Source organism: Malaya genurostris, chromosome 3 (genome assembly GCF_030247185.1).
Source record: "Malaya genurostris strain Urasoe2022 chromosome 3, Malgen_1.1, whole genome shotgun sequence".
Taxonomy (NCBI): Eukaryota; Metazoa; Arthropoda; class Insecta; order Diptera; family Culicidae; genus Malaya; species Malaya genurostris.
The window spans coordinates 141,789,340-141,809,574 of NC_080572.1; the positions used below are offsets into that span (position 1 = coordinate 141,789,340).

A 20,235-nucleotide genomic window follows, 5' to 3' on the forward strand; every position below is an offset into this window, starting at 1 on the left:
GAAAATTGTATTCGAAAGCGCTAGAGCAATTTTCCAATATTCAATTTATTAGCTTTTTCTTCGATAATATTTAAAATTCTCTCGAGAGATTCATTCATATTTGTGATTATACATCGGGTAAATGACGCTTGAGTCAAGTCCTTTTTGTAATTTTTATTTTGAATTGAAAATTTACGGCCATTTATATTATTTGTCGACGATTTTTCAATGCTTAATTTTTGCATGTTGTGTACTTCATTTATATTGATTGATTCAAATACTTTGAGTTGATCAGGCTCAGTATCTAACGAATCATTAAGGTTTTTCTCTTTCTGAATAATATTTTCGTCATTTTGTTTCCTTTTGCCGGCTCTAGTTTGAACCTTTAAAATAGACATATTACTTAACATATCTGTGTTTATTTTAATCCTAGAGAGCGCGTCCGCTCCTACATTTAATTTACCGTGTACGTATTCTACTTCGAAATCAAATTCTTCGAGGTCTAAACAAACGCATTCTTGTTATTTTGAAGAAGGATTTTTCATCGAAAACAGACAAGAAACTTTCTTCCATATAAATAAGGTCTAAAGTGTGTGATGGCCCAATGGATTGCTATCAGTTCCTGTTCAATAGTCGACTTATTTGATTCGCCTTTGGTGAACGATCTACTTGCGTACGCTATCGGCAATTCAATGTTATCGTGCTTTTGGGCTAGAACTGCACCGCAGGCCATTTTGGAAGCATCTGTGATTACTATAAATTGCTTGTTGAAGTCGGGGAATTGTAAAATTGTTGGCGTTAGAAGTTTGTTTTTAAGTGATTGAAAGAATTGTTCGCATTCAGGCGACCAATCAAATTTTGTATTTTTTCTAAGTAGTTTGTTTAGTGGGTTTGCTATTTTCGCAAAATTTTCTATGAAGCGACGGTAGTAGTTACAAAATGCTACGAATCGTCTGACTTCATCTGCATTAGTAGGGGTAGGATAATTTTTTATTGCTGAGAATTTGGATGGATCTGGTAAAATACCTTTTTCCGAAATGTGATGACCCAAATATGTGACATCACTTCCGAAGAAATTACATTTTGTTGGGTTTAGTTTTAGGTTATGTTTTCTGAGTTGTTGAAAAACAATTTCTAAACTTTTCAAATGGTGGTTGATTGAACAGCCCACCACAATAATGTCATCAATGTACAAGAACGCACACTCTGGTGGTAAACCGCTCAGAGCGATTGTCATCATACGTTGGAAGCTGTTAGGCGAAATGTTTAGTCCAAAAGGTAATCTATTAAATTGGTAATGGCCTGTTGAACTCGAAAACGCTGTGTATTTTTTTGAGTTTTCTTGTAATTCAATCTGATGAAAGCCTGACATCAGGTCGAGTGTCGTAAAATACTTTGCTCGACCTAGATTATCAAGTATTTCATCGATTCTTGGTAAGGGAAATTTATCTGCAATAATTTTTTTGTTTAGTTGGCGAAAATCAATGACTAATCGCCATTTTTTGTCTTCAGTGTTTGATTTTTTCGGTACCAGTAAAAGAGGTGAATTATACGGAGATACGGAAGGTTGAATAATACCTTCATCAAGCATTTTATCGATTTGGTTATTTATTTCTTTTTTGTGAACTTCAGGTGTTCGATAGTTTTTTATGTGAACTGGGGATTTATTTTCTAAATTAATTTCCTGTTTGTAGAAATTGTTTGCACTTAATGGATCATCCTTGAGTGCGAAAATGTCATTGTATCTTATGCATAGGTCTATTATTTTATCTTGAGCATTTATTGGTATATTTTTAATATCGATCTGATTTTGCAAATTTTGCAATCGTTGCTTAATTTTTGTTAAGAATTTTGATTTTCACTTCCGGTGCTTCATAGTTGCTAGCTGGGATTACTTCAATTTTTTCTAGTAAATCGTTTAGAGATATCTGTGCAAAGCTATCACTAGTATTCATAATATTTACATATTGGGCACCAGGACTGATTAGAGCATTCGAATAATTCACTCCTGGCATTATTTCACCGGATAGGATAACGCTATCCTCAGTGATATTTCTTAGTTTAATTTCCTTAATTATTTGGCATCGTGGTGGTATAATGAATTTTTCATTGAATTTATCTCTAATAGGTATTTCGAAAATTTCATTATTAATTTCGAAAGTAATTAGCCATGTTTTTAGGCATATGTTGCATTCATAGGTTATTAGGAAATCTCTACCCAGGATTCCGTCTGTGAAAATAGGTAGCTTAACATTAACTATTTGGAATTTATGTGGTATCAAATTATTATTTAGTTTAATATTAGCATATGTGCTGCATTCGGTTTCTATTTTACCTTCGGTAACACCATTTATAATACAGTTTTCATTCATATGAATAAGCATGTTAGGTTTTAGTGGGCTTTCTTTTAATATAGAAATGTCTGCACCTGTGTCTACAATTAATGCAACCGGTTTGTCACAAACATCTAATTTTAGAATTACGAAGTTTGTATAATTTAAATCGCAATTGTATATTTTCATTGCTGGTTTGCTTGGTTCATTGACCGAGCCTCGATGTGACCTACATTTTGGTTCACGTTTGTTCTGGTGCTCTGATTCGTTTTGGTTGTTCCATTTGCCTGGCGGCCGACATCTTGAGCACCCGATGTTGCCGCAGAAACGTTTTCCGCATACATCACATTTCTGTTTGGATTTGCGTTGCTAAAATTTGTATTGGAGTTATTTCTCCAGTTGTTTTGTTATTGATGTTGGTTCTGTGGATAGAACCGCTGATTCGGAGCAAAAGGAAATTGTCCGTAACCGCACATTTGTTGGGGCATGTTATGCCACTGGTTAAAATTTGGTCCATTCATATTTATTTATTTATTTATTTTATTTATTTATTTGGAGCAGGAAAAAGCCCAATGGAGCTGAAATAATAATCTCTCACTCCACCAGGCATAAAACCTCCTCATCGTTTATATCATATTAATACTATCAATTAAAACTAATCCTAGCTAACTAACTCTGACACTAAACCCATCGGGTAAACGATGGTGATTTTACATTAAAACTAAAGAAGAAAAGAAATATGCTTTAAAATGGGAGGTAGAAGGAGGGAGTGGTGAATGAGAGTTGGCGAACGAAACGGGGTTAAGTTCGGCATGTAGATTTAATTAGTGGTCGAAAAGATGGTGGAAGACGGATAAAAAAAGAGGGCTAGCAAACGAGGTTAGAACCGACATATATATCTAATTAGTGTTCAAAAAGATTGGAGAAGAACGATTAAGAGCGGAGAAGAGGAGATACAACAGGATTAGTTACAACGAGCGAATTTATTAGTTTTCAATGGAGATGGTGGAGAGAACGAAGGGATGGTCGAGCGGAAAGAATTAACATTAGTATTATAACTGCAAAAATAAAGAATCATGGAATAATCGTTGTATCGCATTACGAGAGAGATGAAAATCAAATTCCTGTGAGCAACTATTGAATAAACGGCACATACTGGAAAAGGGTTCATTATATCCGTAATTGGTTCTAGCATGGGGAATTCGTATAAATGGATGAGAACGAAGACTTCGACGATGAATGTCAAAATCGATCAATTGTAGGAGATCAGGACTGTCAACACGTGATTGAATTAGATCAGCAATAAAGACAGCCTTGCAAACGTTCCTACGTACAGACAGCGGATCTAGCTCAATAAGCAGACAGCGATCTTTGTAACTAGGAAGGTTGAATGGGTCCCTCCATGGTAGATTGCGGAGTGCAAATCTTACGAATTTGCGTTGGACACTTTCGACACGATCAATGTCGATTTGATAATGAGGCGACCAAACGATAGCTGCGTATTCTAATGTTGATCGAACTAGCGCACAATAAAGTCTTCAGGCAGTGTATATTGGTAAAGTTCTTAGTGATCCGAAATATGAAGCCTAAGAGTTTAGAAGCCTTCGAAATTACATAATCGACATGATTCTTGAAATCCAATTTGTGATCGAGAATAACACCTAAGTCCTTAACCGAGGATTCACGTTTGAGGACATTCTGCAAGAGATGATAGTCATATGTAATTATTGAGCGTTTACGGGAAAAAGATATAATGGGGCATTTGGAAGCGTTTAATACCATCCTGTTATTGTGGCACCATTTGGCGAATGTGTCAAACTGAGCTTGCAGAAAACGTGCATCTTCTAGTTCCTTTATAGGATGATAGAGTTTGAAATCATCAGCAAATGATAGTTTGAAACATTTCACGGAGAAGTTGAGATCATTGAGGTAGAGTAAAAATATAAACGGTCCTAAGTGGCTTTCTTGAGATACTCCTGAACTAACAGTAAAAGGAACTGTTGTGAATTTTCCTATTTTCACCGACATCTCACGACCAGTAAGATATGAACTCATCCAATCCAGTAAAGCGCCACTAAAGCCCAGTCTGTCGAGTTTAGCAATTGTTATTTGATGATTTATTTTATCGAATGCCGCTGAAAAATCTGTGTAGATAGCATCAACCTGTAGATGCGATTGTAGAGATCGGATGATAAAAGATGTGTAAGCTACAAGGTTTGTAGATGTTGACCTCTTAGGCATGAAACCGTGTTGAGTTTCAGATATGTAGTCCATACATTTGTGAGTTATAAAATCGAGAATAATTATTTCAAATAACTTGGACACAGCACATAGTGAAGCTATTCCACGGTAGTTAGTAATATCTGATTTGTTACCTTTCTTAAAAACCGGAAAAATATATGATTTCTTCCAGGGGTCTGGGAAAGTCCCCGCATTAAGGGAATCGTTGAACAATATAGTCAGCGGTGTTAAGAGTGAATTCAAGCATTTTTTTAGGACTATCGAAGGAATGGCATCGGGTCCTGCGTTAGTAGAGCTTTTTAGTTTTGAGCACGCCGTAATTATCATGGTCGAGGTAATAGGAGGATGAGCTCCAACAGGAGAACGGAGAGGAACGTTCACGATTGCCTCTGATACTTCTTCGCTACTAAGAACTTCATTGGAAAAAACGCTACTGAAGTGCCTTCGAAAAAGATAGCAGGTTTCAAGTATGGTGGATGACTGAACTTCACCAAGCGACATATGAGTAGGCATACCTATTTCCTTGCGCTGTTTGTTTACGTGATGCCAAAAACTTTTTGGGTTGTTTCTTAAGTTCTGTTGAACGCGGTTTAAGTGAGTGTAATATAAAATTTTGTTTAGTCGTTTATATCGATTGTTAAGAAACATGTATTGAGACCTCAAATGAAGAGTGGGTCGCTTGGTGAGTTTTTTCAAAGCAGATCGTTTGGCGCTTTTGTATCGCCTCAGAGTTTGATTAGACCAGGGAGGATAAACTGGTTGACGATGATTTTTTTTGGAGACAAACTGATCAACAGAGTATAACATAATATTTGTCCATAGTGTAGCAATAGAGTTTCCATCACACTCAGAAAATAGAGCTTCCCAGTTTAATGAGAACAGAAACTGATTCATTGCGTTGAAGTTAGCTTTTTTATAATCGTAGTAAGTAGTTTCAGCAATGATTTCATAAACAACAGGTTTGCATTCAGTTAAACTAAGTTGAAGCGGAGGGTGGTGACGGCATGATTTAACAAGAGCGGATGGTGCAATAGTTACAACACAGTTGGGTACAAAATCTTGACTGACGAAACATAGATCAAGCATGCGATTGTTACTGTTGTAATTATCATTTAGTTGCACTAAACCAGCAGTGCTATACTCGTCTAATAGTCTTGCCGTTGTAGGTGTTTTAGAAGAACGCGTAGCATCAGGATGTAAGTATCTGGAGGAGCAGGGAATCCATTTAATACCGGGAATGTTGAAATCACCGAGTACAACGATTTTGTCATTCAAACTCGTTTGATTCATAATCTGCGAGAGGGAAGATAAATGTTGTTCGATCATTGTAATGTCATTCACGCGGTCAGGCGGAAAGTAAAGAACACACATAAAAAGCGTAAATTGCGAGAAAGAGAGAGCAATCCATAGTTGTTCTACACTGGTCGCGTTAGTGAGAGATATCAGGCGAGATTTAAATGTGGACCTACAAGCAATAAGAACTCCACCGCCGCTCTTTTTCTTGCTATTTTGATCGTTTCGATCTTGTCTGTGCACTGTGTATGAGCTATCAAAAATTTGCTGGGATAAAGTGTTATTGTTTAACCAGGTTTCAGTCAATATATACATATCATAGGCCGAGTCAGAACAAGCGAGCTGATAATCTACGATAGAGCTATTCATTCCACCAACATTTTGATAATAAATGTCTAAACTAAGGTTGTGGTTGTCGTTCCTGATGTTAGATACGATATTAGTATTGATGGATGTCTTACTGGAGCAGGGGGGCGAGATGACGGATGAGTTGAGGGGTGGCTGCATGCGGGCGTGGAGAATGAATGTTGCTGTGTATGACTTGCAACCGTTGGGGCAAGGGTCGGGATGATTTTAGATTGAATCGGGGTAGAATCTGTCGTTGCTTCGGAACTGGATTGCGTTCTAAAAAAGAAGCGATCGTCACACCGTTAGGCCAGAATTTGGGTGACGTTATTTGTTGCTCAAAGGCTGCAGGAACATTCAGTTTGAAAGATACAAAGGAAAGTGGCCTCTCCTGATATTGTCTTACTAGTTTGAAACATTGAATAAAGTTACGAGGACAGTTTGCACGTGATTCTACATAACTAATGATATTCTCCTCGGTTTCACTAGGTAAAAATCTGGTTAAATAATACCAATTACCATTATTGGCATCGGTTAAGGTCTGTCTTATAGGAGGTGCTACTTGAAGATTAGAGCTGTGATTGATGTGATTGATGTGATTGTGATTGAAACATTGAATAAAGTTACGAGGACAGTTTGCACGTGATTCTACATAACTAATGATATTCTCCTCGGTTTCACTAGGTAGAAATCTGGTTAAATAATACCAATTACCATTATTGGCATCGGTTAAGGTCTGTCTTATAGGAGGTGCTACTTGAAGATTAGAGCTGTGATTGTTACGTTCTGTTCTGATATTTATGGTGCTTACTGGTGAAATAATCTCGTTGCTAGTTGGTAAATGTGCACTTTTGGAAACTAAATTAACGGGAGGCCCTAGGTAAGGAACGTTAGAAATAATATTTACGTTGGCTTGCCTGGTGATGTTAGATGATATTTGCGGCGTATACACAGAGGTAGTATAAGTTGCTCTAGGTTGCGGTGGAATCATAGGGCGTTGTGCAGCAAAAATATTGTTGGACGGTTCATTGTCACTGGTGGCATGTTGATTAACAGCGACGGTTTGTGGCGGCAAATAGTTAATGTTGGTGGTACATGAAGTAAAGGGTGCTGATGATAGTGGAAGATCAGTTTGTGCAGTATTGACAGTACAGGTAGCGAGCGGTGCTGGCAAAGTGGAAACAATTTGCGGTGTTGGAATAGCGGTGTTAGAGTCGTCGATATTGGAAGTAGCAATGATAGTAGGTGAAGGATGCGCTACTGGAACAGGTGTGATATCCGGATCAACGAATTCGCTAGCGGCAACATTGGTTAAATGAGTTGAATTTTCGTTGGAATTTGAGACTGAAACTATTGGAGCAGTAGAAATTGGTGTATATTGGTTAGATATTGGAACGTCGACTCGCCTTATTTGTCAGGTTGAGGTATAGATGGTCTGCCAGTACTACTGGTGCGTGGTCGTTTGTTGTTGTCCTCGAGTATTGATTCAAACAGGTTAGTTAAGTCAAGATGGAGATCGTCAAGCCGTTCGAAGAAACGAGTGCCATCATTAGCAGAGCGTTCAGTGTAATCATGATGTCCAGAGCGATGATTGCAGCTAGGTCTAGCACAACCGTTAGAATACATGCGACAGAAAAACTGCATTGTATCAGTCAAAGCACCGATCGACTTCAGGGCTGCGGTGGTTCGTTGGAGAATCAACTGCAAAGTTCCATCAGCGGATTCGTTTCGATTAGGTAACTCTCGACACTGGGAGCATAACCAGTACAATCCTGGGTTTTCACGAATTAACTTGATTGTTGACATGTTTAAATTGGCGCACTTAACATGGAAATTCTTCGAGCAAGATCGGCAAGCTAATTTATTGCTTCGCGAACCAGAGGAACCAAAACAAACGTCGGCATCACATTTGTTTTTTGTCATGGTGATTGGAGCTGCGGTCAAATGTCAAAATCACGAGAACTCGAAAGTGCTAGTGAGTGTCAGCGATATCGAAATGACTAGCGCAAATGGCGGTCTTTCACGATTTTGTTCACTAAAAAAGGGCACTTAAAAGTTTCTGAAACGAGCAATGGAAAGTTCTCGAGCAGAACACACGTCTATTGCTTGCTGCGGTAAAAAAATAACGATTAAAGCTATAACTTTGCACTAATTATGGGTGATTATTAGAAGAGCGAAAACTTAGAACTGGTATTGACTCGGTGTACACTGAACCAAAAAAATATTCAATGGTTTGTTTGTTGTTAGTAAAACCGTAGAATTTACATCATATAATATGGTTGTTTACAATTTTTTTTTTTCGGAGGTTATATTGTGCAGGATCCAGGTAAATTCCTTTCCGTGCAAAATAAGCCTTGTTTTTTCGAGTTGCTTCTTTTTTGTCGAAGTACGGCCCCTGCGATACTTCTATTTTAACTATTTCTGTTTTCTCAGGCTGTCCAGGAAAAATTTTATTTTCTAAATTTAATGTGTGATTTTCTGCTTCGGCAAAGGCTTTTACGTTTTCTTTGGTTTTAAAAATTTTTGCCGCTTGCCGGTCGATTTCATTAAAATATTCGGCGGCTGCCTCTATTTCTTCAAAAAATTCTTTGATATTTTCCATATTTAACTGTGTACTTTCAAGATTCGTTTAAAAGAAAAAAATTGTTTTTTTTCTACTGTACTCTATAGATATATAAATGAATAAAAATCAGTACTTAACTTAGACCTGATTGGCGATGATCCTTCTTGTTGTCCGCTCGGCTGTCCTCTCCGTGTATATGCGGTGTAGCTTGGTGATGAATCTTCCAGCTGTGTAGATCATCAGGCAGGCTGCTATGATGATTCCTGTCCAGGTTTGGGCGTCGTTTCCAAGCTGGACGTACGTGGTGTTGGTATCGGTCGAGTCGAACCAGCCCATGTTGTTTTTTTTTATTATTTTATAACTGGTTTAGCACTTTTTAGTTTTGGTTTGTTTAGTTTCATCTATTTCGATATTCTTTCAGTTCGGAAAGTAACACACATATTTGTTGCACTTGATTGTTTCTTCCGTTTCGATTTTAAATCACTGTTTTGGTGTTATTTATTTCGATATTCTTTCAGTTTGGAAAGTAACACACATATTTGTTGAACTTGATTGTTTCTTCCGTTTCGATTTTAAATCACTGTTTTGGTGTCATTTATTTCGATATTTTTTCAGTTCGGAAAGTAACACACATATTTGTTGAACTTGATTGTTTCTTCCGTTTCGATTTTAAATCACTGTTTTGGTGTCATTTATTTCGATATTTTTTCAGTTCGGAAAGTAACACACATATTTGTTGAACTTGATTGTTTCTTCCGTTTCGATTTTAAATCACTGTTTTGGTGTCATTTATTTCGATATTTTTTCAGTTCGGAAAGTAACACACATATTTGTTGAACTTGATTGTTTCTTCCGTTTCGATTTTAAATCACTGTTTTGGTGTTATTTATTTCGATATTCTTTCAGTTTGGAAAGTAACACACATATTTGTTGCACTTGATTGTTTTTTTCCAAGTTCACTATTTTTAGCTAAGTCCCTTCTTAACTGGGACTTAGCTTGTCGCGCGGTGAACAGTGTCACGGTCGCCATGTGGCAGGTTTCTTTCTTTAACGAAGAAGTCCAGTTCCCGTCTTGGTTACTGAATGAATGTGTCTTTATTTTCTGCATTTTGGTTTTTATAAAATGTACAAATTTTCTCTGTGTACGTGTAGGTTTGACGAGAAGTCTTGAGACTTGACAATTACATATATCGAAAAGGTTTTGGTAATGATTATATGGAGAAGGCTAGTGTTTAATAAACATCGCTCGACCCGCAGCGATGGCAAGAACAATTGAAGTTATTTATTTTCCTTCGCGCGAGGCGGAAATTCCACGCCAGCGGCGTACATGGTTTAAGTGTTTGTATTCATTGCGTTACTTTGCTTGTGCGCTGTAAGCAGTTCAAGTGTTTAAGATAGGAGGACCGTTTTTGGTACCGAGCATAATTTCGGCTGTATCGGTCCAACTCATAAAATATTTAAAGTTTATGATTTGTAAAGTGCCGATGCATCAAATCATAAGGCTGTAAGTGCTACGATGTATGGCTGGTTTCCGTACAAAGTATTCTCCAGAAGACGTTTACAATGTAACTACATTGTGTCGAAATGAAATGAAATGAAATGTACTATTGCAATTGTTCTGAGGGTTTAACTTGGAAAACGTGATGGTTTTGTAATTCCGCCACACCTGCGCAACGAAATAAGGACTACGATTGGAAGCTTGGCACATGGAACTACAAATCGCTTGGCTTCACAAGATACGACCGAATGCTGCATGATGAGCTTCGAATCCGCGGCTTCGATGTCGTAGCACTGCAGGAACTTTGTTGGACGGGACAGAAGGTGTGGAAAAGTGGGCTTCGAGCGGCTGACTTCTACCAGAGCTGTGGGGCAACCAACGTTCTAGGAACGGGATTTGTAGTGTTGGGCAAGATTTTTGAGAGATTCATATCCTATTAGCCCATAAAAAATGGGTGAAAATCAAAAATAAGGAATATTTGCTTTTTTGTATCAGGAATGGTATGGAAAGGGTTCAATTCTATGAATTAGTTGACTGTATGTGTGCCTCTTACATTTCTTACGGTAGTGGGTGTTGTGTACCTGCAACTTTGTAAATTTTCAAGTTTTTCTGAAAAAATAGTTACTCCCAGAATCGATTAAAAATTTAAGTTCATCTTTGTTTGTTGAAACGGTGATATACGGAATAAAATTGTTCATGTCTGGCTCGATGGACCGCCGGCCAGTTGAAAATTTAAATCATCGACTTGAGCTGATTCGTTTGGTTTTGTTTCGGAATCGTTTTCTGATACCAGTTCGGGTGTATCAACGACGTGCTCGTTTGAATTGCTATCTATAGGTTGATAATTGTTGCTTAATTCAGACTCGGAATAGTAATAATAATAATAATCATAGTCGTCGTCGTAGTTATGTGTATCATGCTCTAGATGATAGTTGGGTCTGTTCATATAGTTCAATTTACTGAACCTGATGGACGGGTTCGGTTTGTGTGTATGAATTGGATTTCCTTAGGTTGGGATTAATGGCTTATATGGAAATCGTGGAAATGGTGCGCGATGTTGCATTGAATACTTTTGAATAGGGTGTTCAACTAGTTTACTTGGAATTGGAGGTGGTATTATTAATAGGTACTGCTTGTTTGGATTTCTTGCATGGTGATAATTTGCTTCTTCTAAACAAAGTCTTAGAGCGTCTTTTAGTGTTGGGGGTGTTTGTGCTCTTATTATCGATCCTAGGAGTTCTTTTAATCCTCCTAAGAAAATTTTGAGGCCCATATTTTGATATAGTTTGATTTTAGCTAACTTTACCTGTTCGTTTACCGTGTTGTAGTCCCTCTAGCGTTGTCAATGATCGGTAGCAATTGATCTATTGACTTTGAAAATGTGTGTAATTTTATGGGGTTGCCAAACGATGGCAAATCTATGATGATTTGTGGTGTTTGAAGGGATTTTAATATTTCGCAGTACGGTGAAGTTCTTTCCATCGAAAGGGAAGTATGGCGGAATTTTTTCCGGGTATCCGGAATGGCGTGCGAGTGGTACGTATGCAACTACGTAAAGCAATTCCATCTTACATCATTTGTAATCAAGACGGGAAACATCCGTGTAAAACGCTGATTACGTATGAAAATCAACTGGTTACATGTCAGTTTTGTGAACAACCTGCACACTACGGCAAACCTTGTACCATCAAACCCACCAGCAACTGCAATTAATGCACAACAAGGCGCGTCTACAGCAACTAACAACCAACCCAAGAATGCGAATTACAAGGAAAACGAAGAAAAAACGGAAGCCAACAACGATACCACCGATGCGGCAATGGAGGACGAGACGAGCCACGAACAAAGTGCCCCTCACTCATCGCAAGATAAAAATGGAAGCTCCTCTCCCCCTAGAAAAAGGGTGACAACGAGATCCAGCGGTAGAAAAATTATTTTATGTAATAAAAACAAGGCTCATTCGGCCATGTAAAGCTTGTACGCAAATTGGCCTGAATAAAAAAATTATAAAAAAAAAATCATTCAAAAATGGCTACTACCTTCGAATGAAAAGGAGTTTTCTAGGAATCCGGTTTCCTAGGAATCGTAGGGTATTATCGTAAATTCATTAGAAACTTTGCAAAAATTGCGAAACCACTCACTAATGCTCTAAGAAAAGGAGAAACAATTTCTCACTCAGAAGAATTAGTTAACGCCTTCGAACACTGTAAAACAATACTATCAGGAAGTAACATTTAACAGTATCCCGAATTTCTAAACAATTTAATTTGACTACGGACGCCAGCAATTTTGCAATATATATATATATATATATATATATATATATATATATATATATATATATATATATATATATATATATATATATATATATATATATATATATATATATATATATATATATATATATATATATATATATATATATATATATATATATATATATATATATATATATATATATATATATATATATATATATATATATATATATATATAGATATATATATATATATATATATATATATATATATATATATATATATATATATATATATATATATATATATATATATAAATATTGAAAGGTCTCTTGATCGCATATGTTAGCTTGCTATTGAGTTTCATTTGGACTTCTGACTTCCGGTTCAGGAGTTATGGGATAAAATGTGCAACATGAAATAAAATGGTTGCATCGATTTTTTTCAGAGATCGCTCGTTTAATTTTCACAGGCGTAGATCAAATGAAAGGTCCTACAACCCCATACCCCATAGATCGTCGCGTGGTACCGCTAGGATCGTCTGAGCGCCAATGAACCGGAAGTCACGCTCCAACCGGAATCATTGGATCGACTTAGGCATCCTTTCGGTCGGGTCGTAGACGCGTACCGTTAGCGTCGGTTCGGGAGGACTTCCCTCGTCGAGGAACCCTCTGTCGGTGTAGACTAGATCTTTTGGCGGAGACTAGTCGAGTAGTTCCGCGACGTAGCATCAGTTTTGGGTCGTCGAGGCGCCAGTGAACCGGAAGTTACCCTCCAGCCGGCATCACTGGACCGACCTCGTCATCCAACTGGTCGATCCCTCGAGAGCAGGATGCTGATCCCCATGCTGCATAAATCTGGGGAGGGTGCTGTGAGCACCAATAGCCTTCCTAGCGGTGGTGCCGGGGAGGTAGGGTTGGAGATCCAAGGTGTTTTAGTGGGTAGTTCCAATCAATGGGTAGTCCTGTGGAGAGTCCCTCACTCCGTGCGTGAATGCATTTCACCTTGTAAAAAAAAAGAACAACCCCATACAATTCTACCAAATTTCATCCGGATACGACTTCCAGTTCCAGAACTACAAACTGATAGGTATACAAATATCATTCTCAGTGGCGTGTTTTGTCTTTGTCATATAGAAACGTTATGAAATCACTGTGGAAACCAACTTTTCAGCCAAGGTCCGAAGAGCCGAACGTCATATACCATTCAATTTAGCTCGACGAACTGAGCAAATGCCTGGGTGTGTATATATGTATGTATGTGTGTATGTGACAAAAATCTTCACTCGATTTTCTCAGAGATGGCTGAACCGATTTTTACACGTACGTGCTGGTAAAGAAGAAGAAGAAAACGCCACCGCCTAGCACAACGGAAGTTCACATGAAAGTTTTTGATTTTAATCATGTTTGAAATCATGAAAAAAAAAAGTATATAACTGCTCTGCACTGATGAGTCAAAGACGAAACGTAAAAATAATAAAAACGGTTATGTGCCCTAGCACAAAATTTGGCTAACCCCTAAATGACCATACCTGCATCGGCCAGAAATAGTCGAAAACACGTTTTCGTTCGGCACTTCAGAAAAGACATTGCACTCCGTTGCAAAACAAAAAGTGTTCTGTAAGTAGCAGAAACTTTACGTCTGCTTAGCGGTTCAAATTGAACTGCCGAGTTTAGCACTAAGCAGTTCAATTTGAACTGCTCTGCACTGATGAGTCAAAGACGAAACGTAAAAATAATAAAAAAAAAAAATAATATATATATACATATATATATATATATATATATATATATATATATATATATATATATATATATATATATATATATATATATATATATATATATATATATATATATATATATATATATATATATATATATATATATATATATATATATATATATATATATATATATATATATATATATATATATATATATATATAGATATATATATATATATATATATATATATATATATATATATATATATATATATATATATATATATATATATATATATATATATATATATATATATATATATATATATATATATATATATATATATATATATATATATATATATATACGGTGGCGTTTTCTTCTTCTTCTGTAGCACCTACGTGTAAAAATCAGAGAATCTCTGAGAAAATCGAGTGAAGCTTTTATATACACACACAGGCATTTGCATAGTCCGTCGAGTTGAATTGAATGGTATATGACGTTCGACCCTTCGGGCCTTGGTTGAAAAGTTGTTATTCACAGTGATTTCATATTTTTCCGATATGAGAGAGGCCTGCAGCGCCATTAGCAAATTTTCCTTTGAATTTGCTAATAAAAAGGTAGGAAGTTATGAAGGAAACTCGTCAAGCGAACCCTCATATCAGTGTAACTGCAGCCTTGTTGTAGAAGCATTAGTCAGCGCTGCGATGTTGTAGAAACAAAGTCATTTTCACGAACACTCGTCACTGTCACTGGCATAGTGACAGTGGTCTCTGCTTTTGGTAGGACATCGGGAGAAAGTCGGATGATCTTTCTACTTAAAATCGCAAGCTCAGCTTGTACTAAAGACTTCGGGCGAAACCCGAAAGTAAATGTTAGGAGTTTAAAAAGGCGGGTGGGTAATGTCAGAGACATAACTGGATGTCGTGAATACGAAAACAAATGACATGTTCCTTGACACTTCCGAATATCAATTAGTTGATCAATTGTATGAATTATGCAAGCATTCCCCTTTTCCACATTTTTCGCAAAAACAAAGAAGGCTTCACTTGATCTCGATTACTGTGAATTTCACACAGCGAAAAGTGCAAAAATCTAACCAAACTGTTCTACATTTGCACTAAACTGAGGATATTTTCTTTCGATTTGCGAACAACACATCCTAATAGTTCTTCAGAAAACTTTTAGAGCCATTAGAACGGCTGATTTTTTATAATGCTTTCGAACGATGCTTTTTCATCAATCGAAATGACTGGCAGCTGTGACGTAATCGCTCTTGTCGGAAGCGAAACTAGCTTCGCAAACGGCACAAAATACATCTGCTCGCATTGGCGATAGAATCCAAACTGATTAGATTTTTGTTAGGAGCTTTCTTTTACGTGATTTCGTTTGTAGCTTTTTCACTTATGGGCGGTCCTAACGGCTATAAAAATAGTCGCATACAGAATATTAATGTCGATTATTTTATTTCGCATTTGCACAATTTATTGAAAGAAACTATCAATATGCTGTAGGAATTCGTTTCTAGCATTCAGAAGGGTCAAATCGTGCAGTTTTCTACGAACTCTGGAACATTTTTCGCAAAACACAGAAGGTTTCACTTGATCTCGATTACTGTGAATTTCACACAGCGAAAAGTGCACAAATCTAACCAAATTGTTCTTGATTTGCACTAAACTGAGGATAATTACCTGCGATTTGCGAAAAACAAATCCTAATAGTTTTATAGAAAAATTTTAGAGCCATTAAAACGGCTGATATTGTGTAATGCTCTCCACCGTTGTTTTTTTCCAATGCTAATGACTGGCAGCTGTGACGTAATCGCTCTTGTCGAAAGCGAAACTAGCTGTGCAGACGACACAAAACACATCTGCTCGCAGTGGCGATAGAATCCAAACTGATTCGATTTTTGTCAAGAGATTTCCTTTTAAGTGATTTCGTTTGTAGCTTTTTCACTAATGGGCGGTCCTAACGGCTATAAAAATAGCCGCATATAGAATTTTAATGTCGTTTATTTCATTTCGGATTTGCATAATTTATTGAAAGAAACTATCAGTATGCTGTAGGGATTCGTTTCTAGCATTCAGAAGGACCACATTGAGGAACTCACTACGATATTCACCACTTTTCGGAACATTTTTCTTGAACGATTTGTTGTACAGCAGCAGCTATTTTCTTCTCTTCCTCAGAACGCGTTCTGATTGGCTGGTGTTGACATGGGTCAAATGAGATAGGTTTTTCAATAGTGTACTATTGAAATACTTTAATGCTTTTGCTATACACGTTTAAGTTGAAAAATTTCGATTCTATTGGTAGTTAGATTATATAAATCCTTCCACAGATCACTGAGCTATGAGCTTTCAAAATACGAGAAAGGCAAACGCGCCATATGAATTATCATCTTTGATACTCGTTTATACCAAACATTTCAGAAAAGTTTAATTTTGAACTATTTGAGATTATGTCACACAACTGAAAATTTTATCATAAAATTGTGATCATATTTCCGATGGCATGTAGCAAAAATTATGTTGATTCGTTAGATACAACAAGAGATATTCACGATCAAAAACTTATCACTCTCTCAGAGGGTAAATTTTGAAAAGGCACCCCATAGTAAAGTAAGTCGTATTCACGACAAAACCCTTAGTTGGGAAGAGTAAGCAGTTGGTCAGTTTTAGAGAATTAACGGAAAATATCCGTAAGTCTCGGGCGTCGACCCGTAAACAGTTCAGTCAGTTTTCGGAGAGTGTACGGATAATAGTTCGTCAATCAGTCAATCAGTTTTCAGAGAGTCGCAAGTCACGGTTGTCATAGTTTAGAGCGTAGTCAGTGAAATTTTAGGACGAAATGAAAAAATACGCGATTAACACTAAAAGGAAAAAGGTCGTTCTCGTGTTAATAATCGTTTTTCAAGTAGTACCATTCCGTGTACAATATCGTTATAAGGGAAAACCCGCTAAATGGGGCTGAAATATAGGCATGAAAACAAATTTTAAATAGTGACCAATAAAAGTAAATATCGGATTTGTCAGCACATAGCCTGATGGTAAGAAGTGGAAGAAGAAACATTCAGGGATAATAGCTATTTTTCGTGAACAAAACATACAGCACAAGAAGCATAGATCCACTTTAGTGTTACCGAGAAAAGAAGTGCGAAAAATTTGCTGCCATTGTTTAGTTCGCTGCCATTGTGTACATGCCTTAATTGTAAAGTAATAAAAGTTTAAAGAAGAACAACAAAAAATTATTATTTTTAATTGTGAAAAAACACCCCTCCAATCCTCGACACACGCCGCTTGGACTGCGCGGCAAAATACAAGCTATTCACACCCCTATTTGAATCTACGCTTGTGAAAATGAATGAGCGGTGTCTAGAAAAATCGATGGAACGTTTTTAGTTCATGTTGCACAGTTTACCCCGTACCTCCTGAACCGGAAGTCAGATCCAAATGAAACTGAATAGCAACCTATGGGACCAAGAGACCTTTCATTTGGAACTAAGTTTGTGAAAACCGATCCAGCCATCTCAGAGAAAATCGAGTGCACATTTTTGTTACATACACACAAACATTCACACACACAGACATTTGCTCAGTTCGTCAAGCTGAGGCGAATGGTATATTACATTCGGCGCTCCGGGCCTCGGTGAAAAATTCGGTTTACACAATGATTGCATAACCTTTCTATATGAGAAAGGCAAAAATTTCAAAAAAACATTGTCATTTGTTGTGCTCTTCACATAAAAATATTCGGAAAGAAAAAAGAAAGACATACTCGTAAAAAGCTTCTTTATTCACTATCATACGAAAAATTTCCTGTCATTCAGTGCAGATGTAATGAACAATATCTGACACCACTTGCACACTCTGAAGTCAACAAAACGTACTCAAACCAATACAAATTCGAGACAGCCCAATGCTTCCTCTTGCTTTGGCGCCGAAATTTCACCCTAAATTGAAAATTTTTCGAATACTAATTCGATTCACGAAAAATCAAAAACAAATACTTTACGTCTGCTTAGCGGATTATGTTAATCCGTGACGTGGCATTAGCAGATCAACATAATCTGCTAATTGCACTGATGAGCCGAAGGCGAAACGTAAAAAATTGAAAAATATCAGTAATAATATTTCGTGCGAGTTTTGTTAGTTCCCCGTTTTCTCGCAATTTTGGGTGAAGTTCGTGAAACCCCGGGATAGGCAGCGAACTTCACCTAACCACGGCGAAGCGCTACCTTAAACTGATTATTTCCGCTTCGTATACTTTTGTAAACATTTAAAACCCTTAAAAGGACTGATTTTGTATTATATTTTGCTTTTTTTGCAAACGACCAGCAGCTGGGTGACGCCATCGCTCTGGTTTGAAGCGAAGCTCCCACTGCGAGCGTCCCCCAGCAGATCTTCTTGGTGTGCTGATTGATTCAATACAGAAGCAATTCTGGTGAAAGGATTTCCTCATGCGAGAATTCATTTGCAGCTTTTTCAAGAATGGGCGATTCTAACAGCTCACAAAACAGCAACACGCTGAATTTTGATGATGATTATATATTTTCGGATTCGGATTCAACGAATGAAACTATCTTAATGCATCATGGAGGACCAAATTGTAGAAATTCAAAGCAGCTAAATGGTAATACGCACTATAGTAAAGTAAGTCGTATTGACGACAAAATATTCGAATTTATTTCAAACAATCGGTTTCAGAAATTTAAAATACATAACTCGAAAATGAAGAATATCTTATTGCTAGTTTATACATACATTTTGTTGAAAACTAAACTTTTTTCGAAAACATATAGTGTCTTTTGTTAACAAACCATGGAAACTATAAAAACATGAATCAGTTTTTCAAAACACCAAGCCTGGATTGTATTTTTGTTCACAATTTGCAGAATAATTTTTCTATAAAAGCATATGTAATACTGACCAAATGTGCCCACTAAGATTATTTAGTGAATCTAATATCTCGAAATTTGTATATTCCTTACAGATATGCAGTCATCAAGCTCAGTGACACGAATTATTCAGCACCTTCCACAAGTGAAAAGAGGTCCAGGGCGTCCTCGTTTGAAATTTAGTGGTCCCAATAATCAAGGATACCGTGGTCATAACAGATTAGTTCCACGTCCAAGAAAGTCTATTGGACCTCTTGTTGTACCATTAGGTCAGAGTCCAGCCACCACTCCTGTATTGCAACGACTTGTACTTAGCTCATCACAAAGACCATCATGCGATTTACCACAAGTCAACTAATTTACTTTCAATTGTATTTAATTGTTTTTGTGCAGATTTATATTATTTCTCTAATGTTTACGGATAGTTTGTAAGATTTTATGAAATAAATCTACATTAAAATGTACGTTTTTTATGTACCGAAATACTGAAAATTTTATCTTGCGGTTCTAAGGCGCAAATGAACAATTTCACTTAAGAGAAAGGACTGAAAAATATTGACTGTGGTTTTGAATTTAGTACCCAAACTTGGTTTACATGAACCCGGTTCACTTTAATCTGAAATCTGTGCATCAGGGAAGAATGCGCGAAAATGTTGTGCTGGTTTTAATGTAATGGTTTTGCCTTTCTCTACACGTTTCGAAAAAAAATCTTGTAATTTTACATCTTATAAGATGCACATACATGGAGCGTCGTATTTCACACAAATTTACATTCAAGAACATGTAAAATTGTATGATTTAAAAATTACATTATTAGAAAGGTAATTGAATTGCTGGAGAAACCGATTTTTGATTGAAGGTCCGGAGAGCCATTATATATACCATTCGACTCAGTTTGACAAGATCGGAAAATGTGCACCTTTCAAGGATATTTTTTACCGTTCAATTTTCTCGAAGATGACGGACGAGAAAGGTTTTTACACTGCGAAATCAAAGGGAATGAAAAAAGTAAAAACCTGCCGGCTGTCTAAATCTCAGATTATTTTTATCCGATATCGAATGTTTTATCATCTTTAGAAAGATATATTCCTTTAGAAT

At 36.8% G+C, this 20,235-nt stretch overlaps 1 protein-coding gene across 1 annotated transcript in view; it reads left to right on the top strand.

Moving 5' to 3' along the window:
* The window catches only part of LOC131439574 (chromatin-remodeling ATPase INO80), a 530,048-nt gene extending 510,447 nt beyond the window's left edge, over positions 1–19,601 (top strand). The window contains exon 14 of the mRNA XM_058610750.1: positions 19,233–19,601. Coding sequence (XP_058466733.1) covers positions 19,233–19,495 — 263 coding nt within the window. The 3' untranslated portion in view covers positions 19,496–19,601. The remainder of the gene's footprint in view (positions 1–19,232) is intronic.
* The last annotated feature ends 634 nt before the right edge of the window (positions 19,602–20,235 follow it).